A 24,284-nucleotide genomic window follows, 5' to 3' on the forward strand; every position below is an offset into this window, starting at 1 on the left:
GCATTTCTCTATATGCAACTGACTATGAATGTAGAAATGCAGGTCAGGGCTGTAATGTACTTTTTAAAGGAGAAAAACACCTTTAATAGCTCAATAGTAGTTTATGCAAGATGGTACATTTAGTTTTTTCACTGCTCTATAATGTACACTCTTAAAATAAAAAAGCAGGGTACATTATATGAGTTAGACTGCATTAATTATGCCATAGAACGCACTCATTTTTAGTGCTGCATTTATACCACAGTAATCTGGTAGTATTTACTTTGCTTTGGCTTTTGTTGGGTTAATTATTGTGAAATCCCAATTGCAGCAGAGAAATACTGCGTAGCCTCTGTAGATTGATAACATATCATGCCGATCAGCCTTATAATCTTAAAATGTCAGCAAAATCACCTGTTTTGTCATTAATTTAGATGAACGCTAAAGAAATTGTTCAATTAATTATAATTATGGTAAATTATTATAATTTATATTATTATTATTATTATTATTATTATTATTATTCATTTTATGCTAGAGATTCATTCAATTGCTAGCTTTAAACTGACATTTGTGAAGTAGCAACGGTTTCTACTGTTCTGACGTCAGCTGCAGATGTGAATGAGTTGTGGAAGAAAGTAATTCCTCGTACAAACTGTGATATAAATGCAATATCACACTCGTTGCAGTGCGATGTGGCTGTGTATCATCACTGGTGGGACACTAAGACATACACCTCCCACCAGTGCCGATATACAGTTGAAGTCTGAATTATTAGCCCCCCTGTTTATTTTGTTCCCCAATTTCTGTGTAAGAGGGAGAAGATTTTTTTCAACCCATTTCTAAACATAGTTTTAATAACTCATTTCTGATAACTGATTTATTTTATCTTTGCCATGATGACAGTAAATAATATTTGACTAGATATTTCTCAAGACACTTCTATACAGCTTAAAGTGATATTTAAAGGCTTAACTAGGTTAAGTAGGTTAACTAGGCAGATTAGAGTAATTAGGCAAGTTATTGTATAATGATGGTTTGTTCTGTAGACTATCAAAAAAGTATATAGCTTTAAGTAAAAAAAAAAAAAAACTTTAAAGCATAAATTTGACCTTAAAATGTTTTTTCAAAAAATTTTAATCTTCTTTTATTCTAGCCGAAATAACAAATAAGACTTTCTCCAGAAGAGAAAAGCATTATCAGACATACTGTGAAAATTTCCTTGCTCTGTTAAACATCATTGGGAAATATTGAAAAAAAAAAAAAAAATTCAAAAGGGGGCAAATAATTCTGACTTCAACTGTACAGCCATATCACACCGCCACTCATGTAATATTACTATATACTATATACAGTATACTATATATATATATATAATACTTTCTATAATGGCAAAGCATTAGTATTACAGTATGTTGTCTAATATAATTCACCTTTTTAAAAAGGGTTAAACTTGAAGGAAATGTCATCATTAGTACCACAAATAAAATGAAAACTAGTTTCACTCAAACACATGACAATAAATGTTTATGAATACTTACAAAATAATTATAACAAACTAACTAAAGTGTAATTGTTCTAACACACTGTTGGAATCTCACATGCAGATCATGCACTCTTAAATTGTGAGCCAAATACTCTTATGCTCAGAAAATGCTCTACAGTAGCTTCAGTTTTCCTTATTGTAGTAACTTGTGCAGTCTGTCTTTTCTGTCTGTCTCTCAGGTGATGCACGCTTGTCAATTCCAGTTTGAGCTTCATGTAAGCGTTATTTTCCATCCTGACAGAGACACAGAGAGCTGGCGATGTGACATCACCTCTGCGCGTGATCCGCTTGACTCTGAGGTACCACAACATGTCAATCTGGCAACCGAGACATTTCCAAAAAACATTCAGGACATAAAAAACAACGTATCTCTGCCATGCACACCTATTCGACTGACAGTCGCCATTCACATACAGAATCCCTGTCAAGAAAATACACACACACACACACACACACACACAAACACACACACACACAGTTTGACAGTTGCGTTTCTTTGCAGAGAAAAGGAGAGAGGAAAGGCATGATAAAGAGGTGTGTCATGAGTAGATAGAGGTGGATGACTACTGTTACATGATTTGACTGGAGTTGCACATTTAAGGATTTGTTTGGACTTGCTTGACTAAATGAATAAAATGACTCAGGACTCTGTTGGACTTGTGGCAGATGACTCAACAATGTTATAACAATACATGAAAGCCACAGGACTGCTGATCAGAGTCTATTAGAAACATCTACCATACTAGTATCTGCATTTAACAGAAATACATTTTAGACTTTTAAATACACTTATATTTTTAACTCAACTCATACATCTAGTGCAAGTCAAATATGACTTATGAATCCGCTGATTTTTAGCCCGTCATTGACTCTATTATTTACCCGTGTAAATGTGTGTAAATTTATATTTATTCATGTTTAAATCATTTCATTAATATTATTGACCAATATATGAAAATGTTCATTTGATTTATATACAATACAGTATGTAAAGTAATATTTTCTGCTTTTAGTAGATATTTTATTTGAGAGACTTGCTTTGTTTATCAAATAAGTAGATCTAATTGTATTTGCATTTTAAACATTAAAGACAGCTAAAAAGGTCATATTTTTTATTTCATATATTATGTTTTAGTTACGATTCTCCCAATATTATTCCGCATAAATCTTTTTTTACTAAATACTTCACAGAAATAGCAAAAAATGTCAGCAGATTATGTCTGGATTCTGTCTGTATGTTCTGTCTTCTACTCATGAGGTTACTGATAATATGTACACTAGAAAAAAAAAATGCTGGGTCGTAACCCAACGTTAGATCTGATATGGATAAATCATCGAGTTAAAAACTGTCATTTAAAATTCATTGAAAAAATTAACCAAACCTTGGATTTGACCATAATTGACCCAAAGTTGGGTTTGGGTTATGACAACCCATCATTTATTAGTGTACAGTATACATGCGCTGATTAATAGTATACAGTAAACTCAACACACTATGAAGTTTATCATTAAATCAACTTATTTATGATTATTAAAATCATCAAATTAAATCTGATACTTTATCACACTTCTCTTTAATTAACCTGTCACGCAGGTGTATTTGTAAAGCAGTGAAAATCATCCATTTATTTTCTTTTCGCTTAGTCCCTTTATTAATCAGGGGTCACCACTGCGAAATGAACCACCAACTTATCCAGCATATGTTTTACGCAGCGAATGATTTCCAGCTGCAACCCATGACTGGGAAACATCCATACACACTCATTCACACACACTTACACTTTGGCTAATTTTAGCTTACCCAATTCACCTGTACCACAAGTTTTCGGACTTGTGGGGGAAACCGAAGCACCCGGAGGAAACCCACGCCAACACATGGAGAACATGCAAACTCCACACAGAAATGCCAACTGACCCAGCCAGGGCTTGAACAGGGCTTGAATATATATATAGGCATGCGTTGCCTTGGTGGCCCACCAGTGCTGATATACTACGCTGCTAAGCATGTGATATTGCATTTATACAACAGTTCGATGGCATAATCGTGCATATTAAAAAGAAAATCAAACACAGAGAGTCTCAAAATCCTTTTGTATTAGTAACTACTTTCTTCCACCATTCATTCACATCTGCAGCTGACGTCAGAGCAGCAGAAGCCGTTACTAATTCACCAACGTCACTTTACAGCTAGTATTTAAATGATTCTCTAGTGTAAAACAGGTGATTTTGCTTACAGTTTAAGATTATAAGGCTTAACGTGACATGAAATGCCATGTTATATGCAATGAGATATCTCCCTGCAGTATTACAGTCTACAGTATTTCTCTGTTGCAATCGGGATATCACAATAATTAACCCCGAAATGCAGCTCAATCCCTACCAGACTGCTGTTGTGTTTGCGTTAAGGAAAAATGATAAACACATGCGAGCATTTGTTCTTTCTTTCTGCTAACACAACACACATTCCTGATATGTGAGTACCATTTCAGACTCAATACACTACAATTATATGGTATAACTACAGCACCACAACATGCAAGAGAGATCGAGATATTTTGAAATAGGCACTATCCTTATAAATAAACTGCAGAGTTGCAATCTAAACATATCAGTAATAATATCATAACAGTAATAAATCTATAAAAATAATAACAGTTTAGTGGGTTAACATCATTGTGTTATTATTATTATTATTATTATTATTATTATTATCAAGCAATCTTTGAGCAAAAGAAAGTTTAAAATAAGAGATAATTATTGATTGATTGATTCATTTGTTTGTATTTACTGTCACATTTTAAACCATTTTTAAATATAATAATATTTTAAATATATTTTTAGTAATTCTTCACATTACAAGCTTTCCTCTAAATGTTTTTAAATTTATTTGTGACCTATTTACTAATTTTTTTTGCAAACTTGTTTTTTTTTAACGCAGGTTAACTACAGCTGACAAAATCAGTTTTTAGATATTAATGTAGATAAAGCATGTTTTTTCTTCTTTGCATATTTATAATTCATAAATCCAAAAGTTCATTTCCTGAAGGGAAATAAATAAGTAATATGAAGCTCTTTTTGCACCATAACCTGACTTGTGTGGCTGCACAAGATGAGCCACTGACTTGACATTTGTGTACACTCCGAAAAGGATTTTTCTGCTGGTTCAAACTACTTATTTAAAATGAGCTGAATCAACACAATTCTTGAGTTTTTTTTCTTAATTGTTTTATATTCAATCCACTTATCCACTTAGCAAAAACAATGAAGTTAACTTAATTGATTTGTGTTGGGACAGCATGGAGGAATTGTGCGGAACCCTGCATTTTTTACGGTGTACTACTGTAAAGACTCCAGGATCGCTTCTGGTTTACCGCACCTGCTAGATACACAAACGCAACTCTTTCCAGCTATATAAATGCACAGCAGTTTGGGCACAGTGCTGTAAAACGGTGTGCCGAATGAGCGTAGAGATGCTATCCATGCCTGACTTTCCCCACATCGCTGTTTACATGACAATAAATCTTCCATACTGCAACAAACACACGCACACACACACTCTTCTTTCTCTGCTGCCTGTTCAATGTGTGTGTGTGTGTGTGTGCTAATGGTGGGTGGATGAGCGATCGCTTTGTTTTATAGTGAATTATAATGTTGCTGTGTGTGTGTATGCGTTAAGAATGTAAGCAAGGTGAAAACTCTTCTGCATCTGCTCAGTGTCACACGCATCTCGCTGCTCCCAAAAATACGCCATCGCTAAAATAATAATCTATTGTTGTGAGGCATGATAAATATTTACTCCAGATCTGTGAATTTGAGAGGCGGCTAATTAGTTGTAAGTGATCTAGTGGCTGCGGATGGAGGCGATTGTTAAAACTCAGCTCTAAATGCGTGTGTGTGCATGTGTGTGTGTTTGTGTGGCGAATGTGGGCGGACGAGCAATTGTTTTGTTTCATGGTGTGTGGGTTGAAAGTGTCTGAGAAAGGGAAAAACACAAATATCCTATTGTGTCTCTCTGTGCATGAGTGTGTGTGTGTGTGTGTGTGTGTGTGTGTGTGTGTGTGTGTGTGTGTGTGTGTTTGCGTGTGCGCGCTTGTGTGCCTTGCTCATTTCCAAAATCTAATGCGCTGCCTACCTAGACAGCATTTGAAGCGTCATAGGTGTTTCCGACACGAGGAAGACTTTTCCAAAAGGTAGGTAGCAGAATTATGCTGCCCTATAGATACATACACAATCAATGTGTGTTGGAACAACATGAAGGAAATAAGTTACAGGCCTGTAGCCAGCTTATTGAAAGAGGTGGTTCCTTCTTTTTTCTGAAAAACTGGACCATTTTGCAGTTATTTGCCTCATTTTCTATTTACTTATGAGGTTTAAATATCGCATTTTAATAACATTTTAAGCACAACTTTTGCTGGATTAGCTAGATCGATGGTGATCTTTACCACACTTTTTCATGTACCAAAAATATTTCCTACCATTTTGCCAAATTACTTAGCTATTGACCATATGATTACCTATACATACTATTTTAAGCGTTTATATACAAATGTGCTTTTATACTTTAAGTTTTATATTACAGTTTTATAAATAATGTTGAGATTAACATTTTAAACTCGGAAAATTAGAATAAAGAAATATGAAAAGATACTTATTTTTTAAAGACAACTTTATTATCATCTATCTAACTTCTTTTTTTTTTGCGGTTCTGTTAAAACTTCATTTAAATTAAAAACTAAAGCCTATACGCAAAAAAAAAACCAAACAGGCCAGAAAAATCCACTGAACAATCAGAATTTGGCCATTTGAATAATTCACATTCAAACATAATAATTATAATCTAACAGAAGATTCCTCTTGGTCTTAAAGCCTTTTTTGACTGGTTAGTTTTACAATTTATGATAGCATAGAAGTCAATCATGGAATAAATGAGCTCATATAGGGGACCAATTCTGGACCTTTGTCACTGAGGGTCTTTCAAAAATGAAAGATTTACAATATTTAAAAATAAAATCCACATCATTGTATACTTCTGTACAAGATATACACATCTTGTGTGGCTTTTGCTCATAATTTTCGGGATAACATACACTACAAGTACACTAAAAGTATTTTTGCTGCTTGTTGAAACTACTTATTACACAGTTCTCAAGTTTGTTTGTTTTTTTTTTACTTATTTTAAATCAGTAGTTTGAACAAAAGGCAAACATCTTTTTTTCAAGTTTTCTGAAAGGAATAAACACTGTTCAGGCTAACATACACTACACTAAAAAAATATGTATTTCGCTGCAAACTGCCTATTTAAAATTAGCTGAAACATCAATGTTCATTAGTTTTTTAGGGTCAACTTCAATCCACTTAGTGATGTTTGTAAACAAATTTCGGGAGGAGCACGCTCAGAAGTTCAGTATCAAATACGTCATTGACAATTATTCTATTATACAATTAGTTCTTGACCAAACCCTTATATATTACAAAGCTGTCTTACCTGCAGAATCTCACGACTTTAGCATCCCTCCACCACCCCAACACCTCACCTCTTAAGCATTACAATCCCGGGGGGAGCGTTCTGGGGCCGGGCTAGATACTTTGTTCAAATCCTAATTCCTCTCTGTTTCCTGAAAAGGGGAATAACTGGAGTTGGGGTGTCTTCCCGAGCTCAGAGCCCTCTCCCCGGACAGCACGCCAAATACGATTTATTCTGAAACGATTGCAAGTGTGAACTCGTAAAAAGTTGTGAAAACCATTAAAAGGGTGGTCCACTAGGATATCATATTTTAAACTTTAGTTGATGTGTAATGTGGCTGTGTGAACATAAACAACATCTCTGAATGTAATATGCTCAAAGTTCAATGCAAATGGATCATCTGAGACAAATTTGGGAAATCCTAAATGATTCCTGAAATCCTTTGATCGTTGGTTTGACATGTTCACTGACAGCTGCTTAGTGTCCGTTGCGATCAGATTTTTCCTCCGCTGAAGTTCCGACAGTGTCAGAAGATTTCAGGCACTTTCCTGTAGTGTGACAACAGCTGCGATGAGCGTCCAAGAACCAATAGGAGCGCAGAATCTGAGGACGCAATCCATGCAACAATTCAAACGACCGCGGGGAAATTTCAAAACAGTTTTTTTCTTCCTGGTTTTATTATCGCCATATGCTAAATTGCCGCTATAGATTGTTTACATTTACTGTGAGGAATCATTTCAGAACGTGGGATAGTGAAAATGTCACGGGTGGTTGACGTCACACTCCGGGGAGAGTTTTCTTCCATGTTTGGCACGTCTTCATTGTCGTTCAGTCTGACTTTATGACAGCTGAGATCATACAATGTGAGATGGGAGCCATGTTCGTGCAGTCTGACATGTTACAATTGTTCAGGATTATAAAAAAAATAATAAATAAAAAAAATCTCACAGTGTGAGCCGGCCTTTAGCTTAGCAAAGCCTACAGCAAACAAAGTTTGGGGACTACAAAAAAAAAATACATCCGGACGAGTGAGTAGTGTTATAGCAGAGAAGGCTAAAATACCGTCCAAAAACTGTTATTTCAGAGCTTGTTGTGTTTCAGTATTTGGGCTTTCAAAGGACACAAAACAGAGAGAAGTGCTTACAGTTTAATTTTATTTATGTTCTAGAGAATTATAAAAAATATAGCTAGCATTTGACAAAGGACAGCTTCAAGAATCTCTTCCAGTTCATTGCTGGATTCAACTAAAACCCCTCCAACCGAGCGGATTGTGAGCCACAACCTGTAAGTGTTTTGATTTGGTCAATTATATGCACAGTTTCTAGCGTTAATGGGATGTTGTAGCGAGGACATAAACAAGAATGTAAACAATGGGAAATGCTGTTTGGCACCGCTAACAACACCCGCAATCTTCAGCAGCGCTGCAGTGTCTCTCTATGTAACCACTTTCCATGCTTCCATCTTAAATAACAAACTCGCAAAAGATATGTGAATGTTTCATATTACTTACACATGCTTATTCCGAATAAATGTGAAAGACACTTGCCAGATTTTATTTTCGAGAGCAGGTGTGAGGTTCAGCTTTGTCCTCTTTATTTTCTGTCTGATTCAGGCAAACTGTTACAGATGTTTACACAGCACAAAAGCGTGTGCTTGTAGGGGTGTGACGTGGAGCTAATCCGAAAATCACAGCACATTGGTTAACTGACCAATCAGAGCCTCTTGAGGAACTAGGAAATATGACAGTTGTTTTCATGTTAGCTGAGTAGCTGTATATGATCAAAGTAAGATATATGACAATTAACGTGATTTTTCTACAAATAAAGCATGAGCTCACGTTGCTTTGTATCTTATAAACACAACCAAGCGTTAAAAATACACTGTGGAGCACCCCTTTAATTTATCTCAATCTAAAAAATTTCTGATACTGTCCACCGGAGGTTGCATTTCAAAAGTTCACTCTTAGATATGCTTGGAGTTAATAGCAGGTTTGGCGATAATTAAGCCAAAGGCTACCGCCCGGTCAATAAGCATATAAAAGGGGGTCCAAGATCAGTAAGGTCTCTAGAGTAGAGATCTGCGCGGGACTAAATTTTAAATCCGGCTCCAGCCCGCACCCACCAGGTTTTAGCCCGAACCCGACCGCTCCCGCTTATGTTCAGCATAGACCGCCCAAAAATACACCAGTTACTGACTGCTCCCGCGCTTTATTCAGAAATTTATTCCCGCACCAAAACAAATCTGGTCGGGTCCCGTGGCGTGAATGCAGACCTCTACTCTAGAGCTCCCCTTAGAAAAGGGAGGAGAAGGAGAAGATGGGGTGGAAGGGTGTATTCTTCCAAAATGAAGATAAGGCAGTAGGGTAAAATCAGTCTATTTATTGTAAACGTGGATCAATCTGATTTAAAGATTTAAAGTACTGCATCATAAAGAAGAGAGAGAGAGAAATGAAGAGTCTGTAAAATGTCGGGCAGGAATGAGCTGAGGGAAGGAACGAATAAGAGATCTTTGAAATTTCACAAGTTGTTGTGATTAAAAATCAAAGCATTTTGAAGAAAGTCAGATTGTACCGTCTCAGAAATTTGGTTGAGAATAAGTTAGGAATATTCTTTTTTGATCAAAATATTGATCAAACGTGATTATACTTATATTGTAATTTTACAAAAAAAAATATATATCAAATTTTAAAGATCAACTGATATGTTATCTGATATATATATATGATTCTACAATAACTGCAGCAGTATTATATGTAACTTAATGTTGAATTTTCAATTGTCCATGGAAAAAATTAGACCAGTGAAGTTGATTGTAAGTGCACAAAAACACACATAAATATATATATATATTATGCTCTAAATACTGTATGTGATCAGCCAAAACAGCAAAAAGTGAAAAAAAAAATCCAACAAGACAGCAACACCATAGCTCCAAAAAATACCAATTTACTAAATTAATTCTAGTTAATCAAATAAGTTAATTCTAGTCAAATAATCTGTGGATATGAACTGATAAAAACACAATAAAGACCTGATTATTATTAAAATATTTTTTTCAAATGTTCTGATAAATGACACGTTTTTTTTTTTTTGTTTGTTTTTTTTTAAGTCAGAATTATTAGCCCCCTCTTTGATTTTTATGGATTATTACTGATTACTTATGAGAATCCAGCCGTGCTCAATCATATCACATGCTCCTCTCGAAATTAGTTTATAAACTTCACTTCGATCACAGACACATACTTTGAGAGCCTTTCTGACTGAATAAATTAAATACGCTGTTTTCCACCTAGACAATCCGGTATGCTGAACTATAATTGACTAAAGTGGTAGTGAGCGGATTAAAAGAACCAAAACAAGACTTTCCTGCACGTAACTCACATTTTCAGGGCAGAATATCTGACTTCAGCATTGTTTTTCAGACAAACAAGAATGTTCACTTGGCATGTTTCTTAAATATATGCAAACATATTATGGCATTTTTATACTTTAGATAAGTCAAAAACTTACATGCAGCACCTTTAAGGCAACCAGTATTTTTTTACAGTGCAGTTGTTAAATGAGTGTGCCACAATGGAAGCTCTGAATCCTTCTATCTTTTTTGTTTTCATTTTCTCTCTGTTGACAGAAACCCCCCTCCATGTAAACCTACTAGATTACCTCACCGCTTGTGGCGACCTGATTGCTATAGCGACGGCTTGTTGGCACAGTGTGTTGGGGGTATTGGAGATGTGACAGGCACAGAAATGCTCTGACGCCGAGGGTAAGGTTTTAACACAACACCACTGACACGGAGAGCTGCCTGTGAATAGCACTTTGTGACATCCAACAAACCACTTTTGACACTTTTAACACACAGCGAGCCATGAACAGTTCCTGTTGCTGGAGAAACGTTCTATGAGGAGGTGGAAAAGTCTTTAATAGATAGAATAAATGATGTTGAATGGGGCTACAGTTGATGTAGATGTATGCAATGTAAAGATGTAGAAATCCTTGCTATTAGTAACATTGTTTTATGTTAAAGGGATAGTTCACACAAAAATATAAATTGTTTCTTTTGTTGAGCACAAAGTACGATCTTTTGAAGAAAGCTGAAAAACTGTAACCATTGACTTCCATAGTAGGAAAAACAAATACTATGGAAGTCAATGGTTACAGGTTTTCAGCTTGTTTCCATCAAAATATCTTCTTTTGCGTTGGAACAAGTGAATAGCAATTTTTCTTTCAATTTTAGGGGAACGATCTCTTTAAGTTATCTTCAGATATTGGCTTACTTTATATTGTATGTGATTGAAATGTACAAATATACAAAAAACTCATTAGATTTGTCTCACATACTTATAACAAAACTTTTCCATTTTTTAGATGTAAAAATAGGTTGAAATTCCTAAATAGCAGAAAAATACTATAGCAGAAACATCAAGACACGATCTACAACACTACTGAAAGTGATGAATATTTAAATATATGTGACAAAAATGGCAAAGAAAGCATCTGATTATGGTGATATGAATATGTTTGCACGCGCTTTTCAATTCACAGATATCATGTTGACAGAAGAGCTCATTAAAATTACGTGTTATGATAATTCAGTTATAAAGTGAATACGAGACTATGCATAGCTAATGTGCAACACACACACACACACACACACACACACACACACACACACACACACACACACACACACACACACACACACACACACACACACACACATATATGAATAGTTCAGATGCAAAACCCTCTAAATCCATCAGACCTGTTTTCTTGTAAATGAGCATTTTCTATCAGGCTCCTATAATTAGGTTCAGAAGTTTCATTTTATATGTAATGAAAAGGTGATTAGCTAATAAATAAAATCCCTTTTTTTTTCCCAAAAATGTCACTTTAGACAATTCTATGTTTTTTAGCAAGGCAAATTTTCTTTGGTGTCAAAACCAGCTAAATCCACTTCTGCTTTTTATGCAAAACCCTCTAAATCCACCTATTGAGACAAGACATTGTAATTAGTTGAAAATCACTAAAGATACAATTAGAGATTATTTTACCAAACATAAAACACATACACAAACCACCTGAAATTAAAAATACATCTGTCAAGTAAGTGGCGGTTCATTCCACTATGGTAAATAACTAAAGAAAGAAAGAAAGAAAAGTTTCAGCCAAACAAAAAAGGAAAAAGACGTTCTCTGTGAGAAAAATATAGGAAATACTGCAAATTTTTTTAAATATTTGATTGTTGCAATTTTATATTAATATATATTTTAATTATTTAAATGATTATTTGCTCATTTTTGTATTCATTTTTTTGTATCTAACTATGTGTGACTGTTATATTGTAATAAATATTATTCATTTATTAGAGTTTTCTTTCTTAAAATCTTACAAAATTGTATTATTATAATGCAAACTGCGGTGTTCAAGACATGTATAATAATGTGATTTAATATACTACCGTTTGCGGAAAACATTTAAGTTCAAAAACTAATCCTAATGAGTACTGTGAACTTAATAAATTTGAGTAAATTAAGCAATTTGAGTACAGTAAAACCCAATAAGTGAAGATGAAGACAAACCATTTGAGTTCAAAAAATAATCTATATGAGTACTGTGAACTTACTCCATTTAAGTTGAAGTAAGGAGGTATTTAATTAACTCATTACCTTCAACACTGAGCTCAAAACTCTTTTCAGATGAGTAGAATTAACTTTCAGTACATTTTGAATTAATTACACTGATTTCATTTGATAAAGTTTACTGTTGGGTTTTACAGTGATGAACTGTCTCTTTAAGAAATGAATCGATTCCAAGCTCACTAGGTTTTTGAACTGAGCAGATGTTAATATCAAGGTTGCCACCGGTCATCCAAAAACGCTGAAAACATGCACCCGACTTCTGAAAACCAACCAAACAAATGACAAAAGACTGTGGTCTGCAGTGATGATAAACTCTTCACAGACAGAGAGAAAGCCAGAGCCGGGGCAGCTGTGTGAACTTTGAGTCAGAAGCACAGAGGGACTTAATTCTCCACCAGAGGGAGGAGAATGTGAACCGCAAATCCTTCATGGGCTTCTCATCTCTTCCATCTTTTCTCTCTTTCTCCATGGCAGATGATCTATACAGTAGCAACACCCTTCTTTTGATTCGGAGCACATCTACAGTTATCATCACTCCACAAGCTCCTCCATTCTGGCTTTTCAAGCTGAAATGTCTATATACTGTACAGTTGAGGGCAACTTACTTTCCCTCCTGTGAAATATATATATATTTTCAATTGCTTCTCAAGTGATACTTAATGGAGAGAGGAATATTTCAGAGTATTTAAATTAAGATATTTTTTTTTCTGAAATGAGTCTTATTTGTTTTATTTTATCTGGGTTAAAAGCAGTTTTTATATGTTTTATTTTTCAATTGTCTATAGTACAAACCATTGTTGTACAATGATTTGCCTAATTACACTAACTTGCCTAATTAACCTTAGTCTTAAGTCTTTAAATTGCACTTTAAGCTGAATACTAGTATCTTGAAAAATATCTAGTAAAATATTATTTACTGTCATCATGGCCAAAATAAAATAAATCAGTTATTAGAAATTAGCTATTAAAACTATTATGTTTAGAAATGTGTTGGAAAAAATCTTCTCTTCATTAAACAGAAACTTGGGAAAAAATATAAAAGAATAAATATTTAACGTGAGGGCTAATAATTTTCACGTCAACTGTATTTCAGCTGGAAAAGCAGAGTGGGAATTTTTTTTTTTAAAGTCTGTTGTTTTGAATAAGCAAGTATGTTAATTGATTTGACATTTTAGCCAATAAGTAATTAACCTTTGAACGATGTGGTGTTAACTAGAAAACTATATGTTTTGTTTTTGAAGGAGAACAATCTTTCTCACTAATTTAAATAGTTTTAAGTTTTTAAAGTATAATATACTAAAAAAGGGATGCAAACATAAAAAAATAAATAAAATCTTTCTCTCTCTTGGCCAAGATAAATAGTTTTTTTTTTTTATCACAATCACTGTCATCACAGATTTACATTTTTTTCAAATCTATGAATGATTTCTTTTGAATTTATATTTTTATGGTCAGTATATGAGGAAATGTTAATCTTTGCACCATTCATGTAGTAGAGAAATATTTTAGTTTATTGTAAATGTAAGCAAGTATGTTTGAACAGTTTTTGTAAGTGACTCTATACAGTTATTAGCCCTACTGTGAATATTTATTTATTTCATAATAATACGGCAGCTAGCTCTCTGCAACTTTCACATGGTCGCCCACTGAAGCTAAGCAGGGCTGCGGCTGGTCAGTAACTGGATGGGAGACCACATGGAAAAGGCTAGGTTGCTGCTGGAAGTGGTGTTAGTGAGGCCAGCAGGCTATGCTCAACCTGTGGTCTGTGTGGGTCCTAATGCCCCAGTATATTGATGGGGACTCTATACTGCCCAGGGAGGTCCTGACTCTCTGTGGTCATTAAAAATCACAGGATGTCCTTCGAAAAGAGTAGCGGTTTAATTTTTGGTTTAAACCAAATTGGCCTCTGTCCATCAAGGCCTCCTAACCATCCCCATATCATAATTCAATTCAATTCAATTCACCTTTATTTGTATAGCGCTTATACAATGTAGATTGTGTCAAAGCAGCTTCACATAAAAGGTAACAGTAAATAGGAACAGTGTAGTTCAGTTTTTAGTGTTTAAGTTCAGTTCAGTTTAGCTCAGTTCAGTGTGGTTTAATAATCACTACTGGGAGTCCAAATACTGAAGAGCAAATCCAACGATGCGCAGCGGAGAGGGAAAAAAAACTTCACTAAAGGCGGAAGTGAAGAAAAAAAACCTTGAGAGAAACCAGGCTCAAAATTGGCTTCATCACTCTCCTCTCCACCAATCAGCTGATGTGTGGTCTGGCACAATATGGTGGTGGTGGATAAGGAGATTCCTTCAGTGTGTAAAGCGCTTTGAGTGTCCCCCCCCAAAAAAAGCGCTATATAAATGTAAGGAATTATTATTAATAATATTATTATTTATTATATTATATAAATGTAAGGAATTATTATTAATAATATTATTATTTATTATATTATATAAATGTAAGGAATTATTATTATTAATATTATTATATTCCAAAATGATGTTTAATAGAGCAAGGATTTTTTTTTTTTTTTGGAGAAAGTCTTATCTGTTTTATTTTGGCTAGAATAAAAGCAGTTTTTATTTTTTTAAAAACCATTTTAAGGTCAAAATTGTTAGCCAATATTTAGCAATATTTATTTTTTTGATACCTAGTTAAGTCTTTAAATGTCACTTTAAGCTGAATACTAGTCTCTTGAAAAATTATCTAGTAAAATATTATTTACTGTCATCATGTCAAAGATAAAATAAACCAGTTATTAGAAATGAGTTATTAAAACTATTATGTTTAGAAAGTGTTGAAAAAAAATCTGCTCTCCATTTAACAGTAGTTGAGGGCAAACTATAATAATTCAGGAGGGCTAATAGTTCTGACTTTAACTGTATTTATTTATGTATAAGACAACACAATCTCACGGCAATTCGTAACTTTTTGATTTAGTGGCTATTTCTTATGCATTCGTACGATCTAATTCGTACAATTTTGCTTATCCCCCAATGACGGTTGGGATTAGGGGTGGGGTTAGGTGCCACGCCTCCTTTTTAAAATCGTACAATTTCGTACAACTGAACTCGTACGAATTCTTACGAATTAGCCACTAAACTGACAAAACGTAAAATACGTACGTTTTCTCGTGAGATCAGGCTGGTATAAGAACATACTGAGTTTTTTTGTTTTGTTTAAGAATTGTAATAGTTTAAAATGTTGATTGTAATAAAATGTATTTTTCAAATTCTTTCCCTCTCTCTCAGCATCTCCTCTGTCTGCATGATGATGACGTTTTTTCCCCCTCCTGTTCTCCGGCATGGCTTTGCCTCCTGCCTCCCTCTCAATCGCCCCAGACAGCAAACCCCACACGTCTTTGATTCTGCGCTTGAAAAATGAAGATGGTGAACTTCAAAGAGAATGTTCTTCTGCTGATGCGAACCAGCCCACTCAACCTCTCTGCCGTCATTTTATCTGCCCCATCTTTCTCCCTCGCTCACTCTTTCCATCTGTCTTTGTGTCTGTTTCTCTCTTTTCTGTGTGTGAAACTTGCTCTACCTTGCTCTACCATCTTTCATACATACACATGCACACAATGATGCTTCAAGATAATATTGTGGAGGTACAGCGGGTAGGAATAACATGGTATTTTTATTTAAAACATGTTGTGTGGTGGGGCGACACGGTGGCTCAGTGGTTAGCCCATTCGCCTCACAGCAAGAAAGTCACTGGTTCAAGTTCCCGTCTGGTTCAGTTGGCGTTTCTATGTGGAGTTTGTATGTTCTCCTCTTGTTGGCGTGGGTTTTGTCCGGGGGCTCCGGTTTTCCCCCACAGTCCAAAGACATGCGCTATTGAATAAAATAAGTTGGCTGTAGTGTATGTGTGTGTGTGTGTGTGTGTGTGAATCATTGTGTATGGATGTTTCCCAGTACTGGGTTGCAGTTGGAAGGGCATCTGCTGTGTGAAACATATGCTGGAGAAGTTGGCGGTTCATTCTGCTGGGGCGACCCCTGATGAATAAAGGGACTAAGCCGAAGGAAAATGAATGAATGTATGTTGTGTGGCATAAAGTTTCAGATATATTTTTACTAATCTCAGAATCTGCCCAGGGAGTGTTGTTTTACTATTTAAGCAGTGGTTTAGGTGCTGTGGGGATTTTTAAAATAAATTGTATTTTTTTTAAAGTATTGTATACTTTAAGAAAGCACACGTGAAATAATTTTTACATTTCATTTGGCATGTATAAAGCCATTCTTTTAAACTTTTTATTTATCAAAGAATTTCCTTCAGCTTAATCCCTTTATTCATCAGGGGTCGCCACAGCAAAAATAACCGCCAACTTATACAGCATATGTTTTACACAGCAGATGCCCTTCCAGCTGCAAACCAGTACTGGGAAACGTCCATACACTCTCACATGCACTACGGTGAATTTTATCCAATTCACCTACTGTATAGCGCGTGTGGGGGAAACCGGAGCCCCCGGTGGAAACCCATAGGAACACGGGGAGAGCATGAAAACTCCACACAGAAATGTCAACTGACCCAGCAGAGACTAGAACCAGCGACCTTCTTGCTGTGAGGCGACAGTGCTAACCACTGAGCCATAGTGTCGCCATTCTGTAATTCTTTTCATATAAATAGCAGCTGTTTTCATCAAGCATAATATTGACATATCAGAATAATTTCTATGAAATAATGACACTTAAGACTGATGCAATAATGCTAAAAATTCACATTATTAAATTAAATGTTAAAATATATTACAATAGAAACATTTATTGAGATAATATTTACAAAAATTGCTGTTTATTTTTTTGACCAAAAAAATAGCAAGAATAAGATTAAACATTATTATTATTATCATTATTATTATACAACAGTTCTGTCTGGTTCTCGAATCTGATTGGCTGATTCTGTAGGCTCTCAGCCAATGCTCTCAGCCTTTTCACCCTTGTGTATAACTCCGCCCACATGACAAGCAGAGAAATTAACTACAGTTTGACAAATATTGTAATTGTTGGACAACATAATGTACTTTTCAGGCTTATTTTTAGAGGAGAATGTAGTTGTTTAAATAGAAACTTTGCAGTTTATTTATTAGGATAGTACCTATTTTAAAATATTTATAATTTTGGAGATTCAGCGTGTTGGCGGCCATCAGCATGCAGAGCAAAGAAATTGACCGCCACAAGATGGCAACAGAGACTGCATAAGTCCTTTGGGGAGAAAAACAGCGTTTTCTTTTCGTGTTCCAAACAGCTGATCAAATCATTATAGAACAGGTATGTGACGTTCTAAGTAGATCTCTTTTTTTGTATTTTGTAGTGCTGTAATTATACCACAGTAATCTGGTAGTTTGGTTTGCTTTGGCTTTTTCGGGGTTAATTATTTTGATCTCCCGATTTCACAGAGAAATACTGGGTAATCTCTGTAGACTGATCATGTCGTTCAGCCGTATAATCTTAAAATGCCAGCAAAATCACCTGTTTACTCATCACTTTAGACATTACGCTAAAGTAGAGAATCATTCAAATACTAACGTACTGCTCAAGTGAAGTTTGTGAACTGGCAACGGTTTCTGCTGTTCTGACCGTCAGCTGCAGATGTGAATGAATGGCGGAAGAAAGTAGTTCCTCGTACAAAAGGACGTTTAGACTCTCCATGTTTGATTTTCTTTTTATGCTGTCGAACTGTTGTATAAATGCAATCACTCTTGTAGCAGTGCGATATGGCTGTATATGCAGCCACATAGCGCTACTACTCATGTGATATTGCCAATTTATTGTATCACCACCTAACTTAGCCTACTATAGCACAACTCTGGTACTAGTACTCAGTGCTGCATGCACACAGTATGCTTATTCGTAAATGTCCTTTACCATGTATCGTGGCATTTATTTACATAATTCTGCAGCCTCTTTCTTCTCACATTATAAAATTTCAACTTAAATCAATATTTAATGTGCATTATTTATTTATTTATTTATTTATTTATTTTATGAGTACTCGTGTAATCAACTAAATTATGCACAGTCTGTTGGTCATTATTGCAAAATAACCCCCTCCAGTATCAAATAAGACCTCTTTATTTCAAGTGAGGGTTTTGATTACCCTTACGAGGTTTATTTTGCATCTCTACATTGTTCTTAATGCGTTCGTTATGCGCTGCTTATGTATAAAATAATTATGCTGCTTCTTCTATCATCCCTGTTTGGAGTTTTCTGCATCGTTTCCTCTCTCGAAACTTCTAGCTATCATTTGCTCTCTCCCTCTGTGAGTTTGCCTTTGAATGTGTTTGTGCACAGTCACAGATAAGTGTGGCATAATCCCATCTACTTGCCGCTGCAAACCTGAGCATGCTGAGCACTTTAACATAGTTTATTTTTACCTGGCTTTCTCTCCTTCAGCTGTCAGTCAATGCCGAGTTCTCAGCGGCGCTGACAGAAGACGCCTCATTCTCCCAGTCGCAATCAAGACACACAGAGTCTCTAATTACAGAGCCTGTAAACCTGTCGCTTCACAACCACAGAGTGACACAGATATGCCGTAAACTCATACAGTACTAGTCTAAGAGGAACCGCGAGGAGAGAAACAAAACAAAACAAAACAGAGCAGGTTACCTTTAAAGTTGACGTGCAGCAGAAAGTCCCGGTAGAGTTTCCTGCCATCAAGACTGCGCATGGCATCACACAAACGAGTAGTGTTGGCACACAAAGTCCGTTGCATGCGATGCAAAGCATGCGCCATGGCATACACTGCATTTACCACAAACATAATCTTTGATTCTGGCTCAAAATTAGACTTGTCGATCACCAGTTCTGGATCACATGGTGGCTTTGGGGTTCCTGCCCCTGTTGCTGATGTCCCACCCAATGAACACTGAAACTTTTGCTCCCAGAAGTCTTTGAACCATGGGTTGCGGTGGTTAATTTGGGGCGTGAGGGTTTGGAAGTAACGGTTGAAATCTGGTATGGGATGAGCCGCTAGCTCCAGCGTGATCGCACCATCTGCTGTGAATTCATTCCCTTTGACGATGCTCTCTTGCGCCCCCCATCCGTCACTGGCCACCCAGAGGAAAGATGCGTTGAGGCGGGCGGCAGCGGCGATTAGTTCTCTTGCATCGTCGCTACGTAGAAAAAGAACAGCGACGCGAGCTGTGGGCTTCTGGAGGAGCTGGCGGACCACGGCTTCATATGAAGAACGCTTTGCGCTCGATCGTCCTACTTTTTCCGAAGTAGCGATGCAGATGTTTCTCAAACGTGCTTGTTGCTCAAAGGCTTCGATTCCTGTTTCTCCATAATCTCCCTCTGAGGCCACGGTGGAAACGTAGGTCCAGTTAAAGGCCCGCAGGATCTCCGCCATGGCCTTGGCCTGGTAAAAGTCTGGAGGGACGGTGCGTGCAAAGTAGTCATAGCGGGATTTGTCACTGAGTTTGGCACTGGTACTGGCATAGCTGATCTGAGGGATCTGAAACAACCGCAGCAGGTTTGCAACCTGAGAGAAAAACACAAACATACAGAGTGATGCATTACAAACTCTCTTTCAATCAATAAGTCAGCACCCTATGAATTAATTATCCAGAGTCTATGATACATAAAATATTCTTTTTTTAGTCATTTGATTGGATCAAGCCACATTAGCCCCATTAGGAGGACGCATGCAGTCTCAGCAGGGCTGAGCAGCGTGGAAACGTTTCTCTTGGTGAGATGCAGCTTGGCTTCTCCATATCACACATCCCACGCTAAGTGCGCAGGAATGCACAGGAAAACATCTCCATTCCTGCATAACACTGACGCTGATGCGTACAGTGATTCAAGTCTTTACGTCAAAGCTAAGACAGCTTGCAGCTCCTTTATTATGCAATCATTATTTCGTGTAATGAATACTCAATAGTGCTTATTGTCCTGCTGCTATATGATGTTCAGGTGTAAGAAGAGCTTAAAGTCATGACATCTAAATTGATGATCTAATTTTTTTCTTGCATGCTTCTTGTTATTAATTCAACAAAATGTGTAGTTGGAGAAAGCCTATTAGGAATGTCCTGTGCTTTTTATACTTGTATACTAAATGAAATCTAGTCATTGTAAATCACAGGTAAACTAAATACTGGATAATCTGGAATGCTGCATCATGTTTCACACAATTCAACTAAATTTTCCAATTGATTCAGTGCAGTCATTACGTTTCTGTTTCACATGGTACAATCCTAAACCCTGGGTTAACATGCACATTTGGGTATTTGTGGGGTCAGTGTAAATGTCACACAACTCAGTTAGATTAAAGGGAAACATTTTTATTCTCTACTCAGCCTTGCTCAAAACCTATTTTCAGTTTCTTCTCTTTCATTGAACACACAAAGATATTTTGACTACTGCTGGTTGCTGGCACACATTGACTTCCATAGTAATTTAATTCCTAGTATGGAAGTTGATGTGTGCCAGCAACCAGCATTCTTCAAAATATCTTCTTTTGTGTTTAACAGCAGAAAGAAACACACATAAGGGTTTAAAACCATACGAGGAAGAGGAATTTACTTTTGGGTAAACTACTCCTTTAGGGCTTACATGTTGCCTGTATACTATAACTTACTATTATAAAGTTTGACAATGATTCATCAGTGTGATATTTAGAAACAAATTGCTTTAATAATGTAAAATAAAAAAATAAATAATTATTTGATGTCACTGAGGACATTGTGCTCAGCAGACACACGACATCATAAGATGCTAATATTAGGTTAGATTTAGCTTGCCGGCGACTAAGGACAATATTATTTTGATGTCCAAAATTGACTTAAAATTACGTTGATATTTGGTTAATTTTAGTTGTGTTGGAAGGGGATCAAAATCCAACGTCGAGCCATTATCTTAAACCAACGTCAAATACTGACATTTATTCGTCAGGTATGGCAACCAAATCCAACATCTGATAAAGGAAGTGGAAGTGCGAAGTGGTAACGTTTGCACAATGTGAAGCTGTAACATCATTAGACGTTTATATTTGGTTGATGTTAGGTTGTGTTGGAAAGTGACCAAAATCCAACGTCGAGCCAACATCTTAAACCAATGTCATATTGATGTCAAATACTGACATTTATTTGTCAGGTATGGCAACCAAAATTCAACGTTTGATAATTGTCATAGTGATAACGTCCACACAATGTGAAGCTGTAACATCATTAGACGTTGATATTTTGTTGGTTTGGTGACCCCTGATTAATAAATGGACTGAGCCAAAAAGGAAACGAATGAATGAATGAATGAATGAATTAATTAATTTTGTTGTTTTTAGGTTACATTGGAAAGTAACCAAAATGCAACATCTGTCTAAAACTGCACATTATTGTCTGTCTGACATTGGGTTTTGACATCAACCTGATTTTCATTTCCAAACAAAATGCAATGATGTCATGTTAACGTCCTGTGCCTGCTGGGTGCTATTGGCTAATGTTAACAAATACAGAACAAACTATTTAGGTAGTGTTTTGCCAAATTTGCATTATGTCTGTCTTCATTTTGATTTTTAATATTCATTTGTGACTTGATAAATAGAACTAGTGATAATATAAAAACGTTTATCAGACCTTTATACACCATAAAAAATCACTTAATTAACAGTTTCCATATTTTAAGATTTTAAAGTTACCTGTATGAATTGTATGATAGGACTTTTTATCTACCCTGTTTTCTCTTCATGTGGAAAATTCAACTTTTCAACATATTTTAAAAGTAAAATGAGTCATAAAATGGGTTGAAATGTATCTAAATATCTCAGAGTGCAACAAACATACCTGAACTTTGTTTCTTTAGAAGAGCAAAAAAAAATAAATAAAAATGACAGTTTTCCCCCATTCAATGGAGAGCAAACCTGCATCCCTGTGAACGGAGAGATATGATGCAACTTAAAAGAATCTGCCGGAATGAGGGACAGAAGTGTACACTGGCTCTCAGGAGAGACTCTGCCAGAGGGAGAGAGGCGGGATTGTCAAACAACAGCCGGTGTCGTGACAGAAAAACAATGGCCAGTCGCTGGCGATGAAAGCAGAGCGATGGATAACAATGGTTATCTAACGAGAGACCACAGTGAGGTCACAATTCTCCAAGCTCTTTGGCAGAAACAGGCAATATCACTAAATAAATCTGCGGGGAGACCACGGTCAGAAAAGACTGACGGGGAACAAGAAAAAGACAGAGAGGGAAGGAGGGTTAGACAGATTACAGACTTTGGAACTGATAGAGGAAGTCAGCTTTAACTGAGCCACAAATGGAGAGAGGGTTATGCAAAATTATGCTAATTTCCATGGCTCTGTCACCAGTGGTACTAGAAAGCAACAACACGCAACACACAATAGCATAGCCGCAGTGCTAATCCGTGCACATACAAGAGGAATGCAAAGAGAAAACTGGATTTACAGGAGTGAAGAATTGAAATGGGGGTGGCACAGTTTTATATGTAGGCAGGTGTTTAAGGCGAGACAATGCAGGCAACGACATCGTTTTTTCATGCGTCTGCCATTTTTTGAGGTTTTTGGCTTTTCATAAACAATTCTTTTTCAGTTTAATGTAAAGGAAACCTCTAAAATACACTTTTAAAGTCAGTGTAAATTCAAAATTTTAATGTTCATTGTTATTCTTTAGATCAGAGATGCCCAAAGTGGGGCTCACGGGTCAAAGCTGGCCATTGGTAACCTTTGATTTGGCCCACCATCCCATTTGAAAAGAGAGGGGGAATGATGGGGAGGTGGTAGGGGTGAACGCCTTTGAGAGTGATCATCATTTTAAATTTAACGTAAACTTTTGTTTCTTTGTTTTCTTGCTGAGCTACAAAAAAAAAAAAGAAATTAAATGATTCAATTAAATACTGTAAATGAATCATTTTTCAAATGTAAATACTGTCAGCAAATCGCACAAGACGTCTGCGAGCAGATCAAAGTAAGCTTAGTGTATTCAGCATTGAACTTGTGTTATAAATGGGATTGGTTATGTTTTACTGTAATAAGTTCTTTATAAAATGTTAAATTATACTGCATTAATCAATAGGATTTAAAGCAACATTTTCTGGTTATTTTAAAACATTACCAAATAAATTAGAAAATTACCCATGGCAAATTTAATATATACAGTTTGATATATATTTGTCCCACACAAAGTTTGCTTTTTGGCACTTTTTAGGAAAAAGTTTGGGCAACCCTGCTTTAGATGAACAATTAATCCATGAAAGTTACTCCACTGGAAAAACAATGTTTGGTAGTCTTCAACGTGCTCATTTGCTTCTGCATGTTTTCACACATTATTCTTTATTATGTCCCTAATATTGTTAGTTTGCTACGAGGGAAAAGGCTTGCAAAAAAAATCTCCACCCATACTCAATATTTCGTTTCCGTTAGAAATGCATCAACATACTGGAATATAAGTCTCAGTAACTTCATTCATTCATTTTCTTTGCGGCTTAGTCAGTTTATTAATCTGGGGTCGCCAAATTGGAATGAACCGCCAACTTATCCAGCATATGTTTTATGCAGCAGATGCCTTTCCAGCTGCAACCCATCACTGGGAAACACCCACACACTCATTTACACATATACACTATGGACAAATTAGCTTACCCAATACACGTATAGCGCATGTCTTTGGACTTGTGGGGGAAACCAGAGCACCCGGAGGAAATCCACG

General features: G+C 36.1%; 1 protein-coding gene across 1 annotated transcript in view; it reads right to left on the minus strand.

Annotated features, from left to right (window-relative positions):
• grm3 (glutamate receptor, metabotropic 3) overlaps window positions 1–24,284 on the minus strand; it is a 79,038-nt gene that overhangs the window by 17,431 nt on the left and 37,323 nt on the right. The window contains exon 3 of the mRNA XM_056478118.1: window positions 19,233–20,106. Coding sequence (XP_056334093.1) covers window positions 19,233–20,106 — 874 coding nt within the window. The remainder of the gene's footprint in view (window positions 1–19,232; window positions 20,107–24,284) is intronic.

This window comes from Danio aesculapii, chromosome 18, assembly GCF_903798145.1.
Source record: "Danio aesculapii chromosome 18, fDanAes4.1, whole genome shotgun sequence".
Classification (NCBI taxonomy): domain Eukaryota; kingdom Metazoa; phylum Chordata; class Actinopteri; order Cypriniformes; family Danionidae; genus Danio; species Danio aesculapii.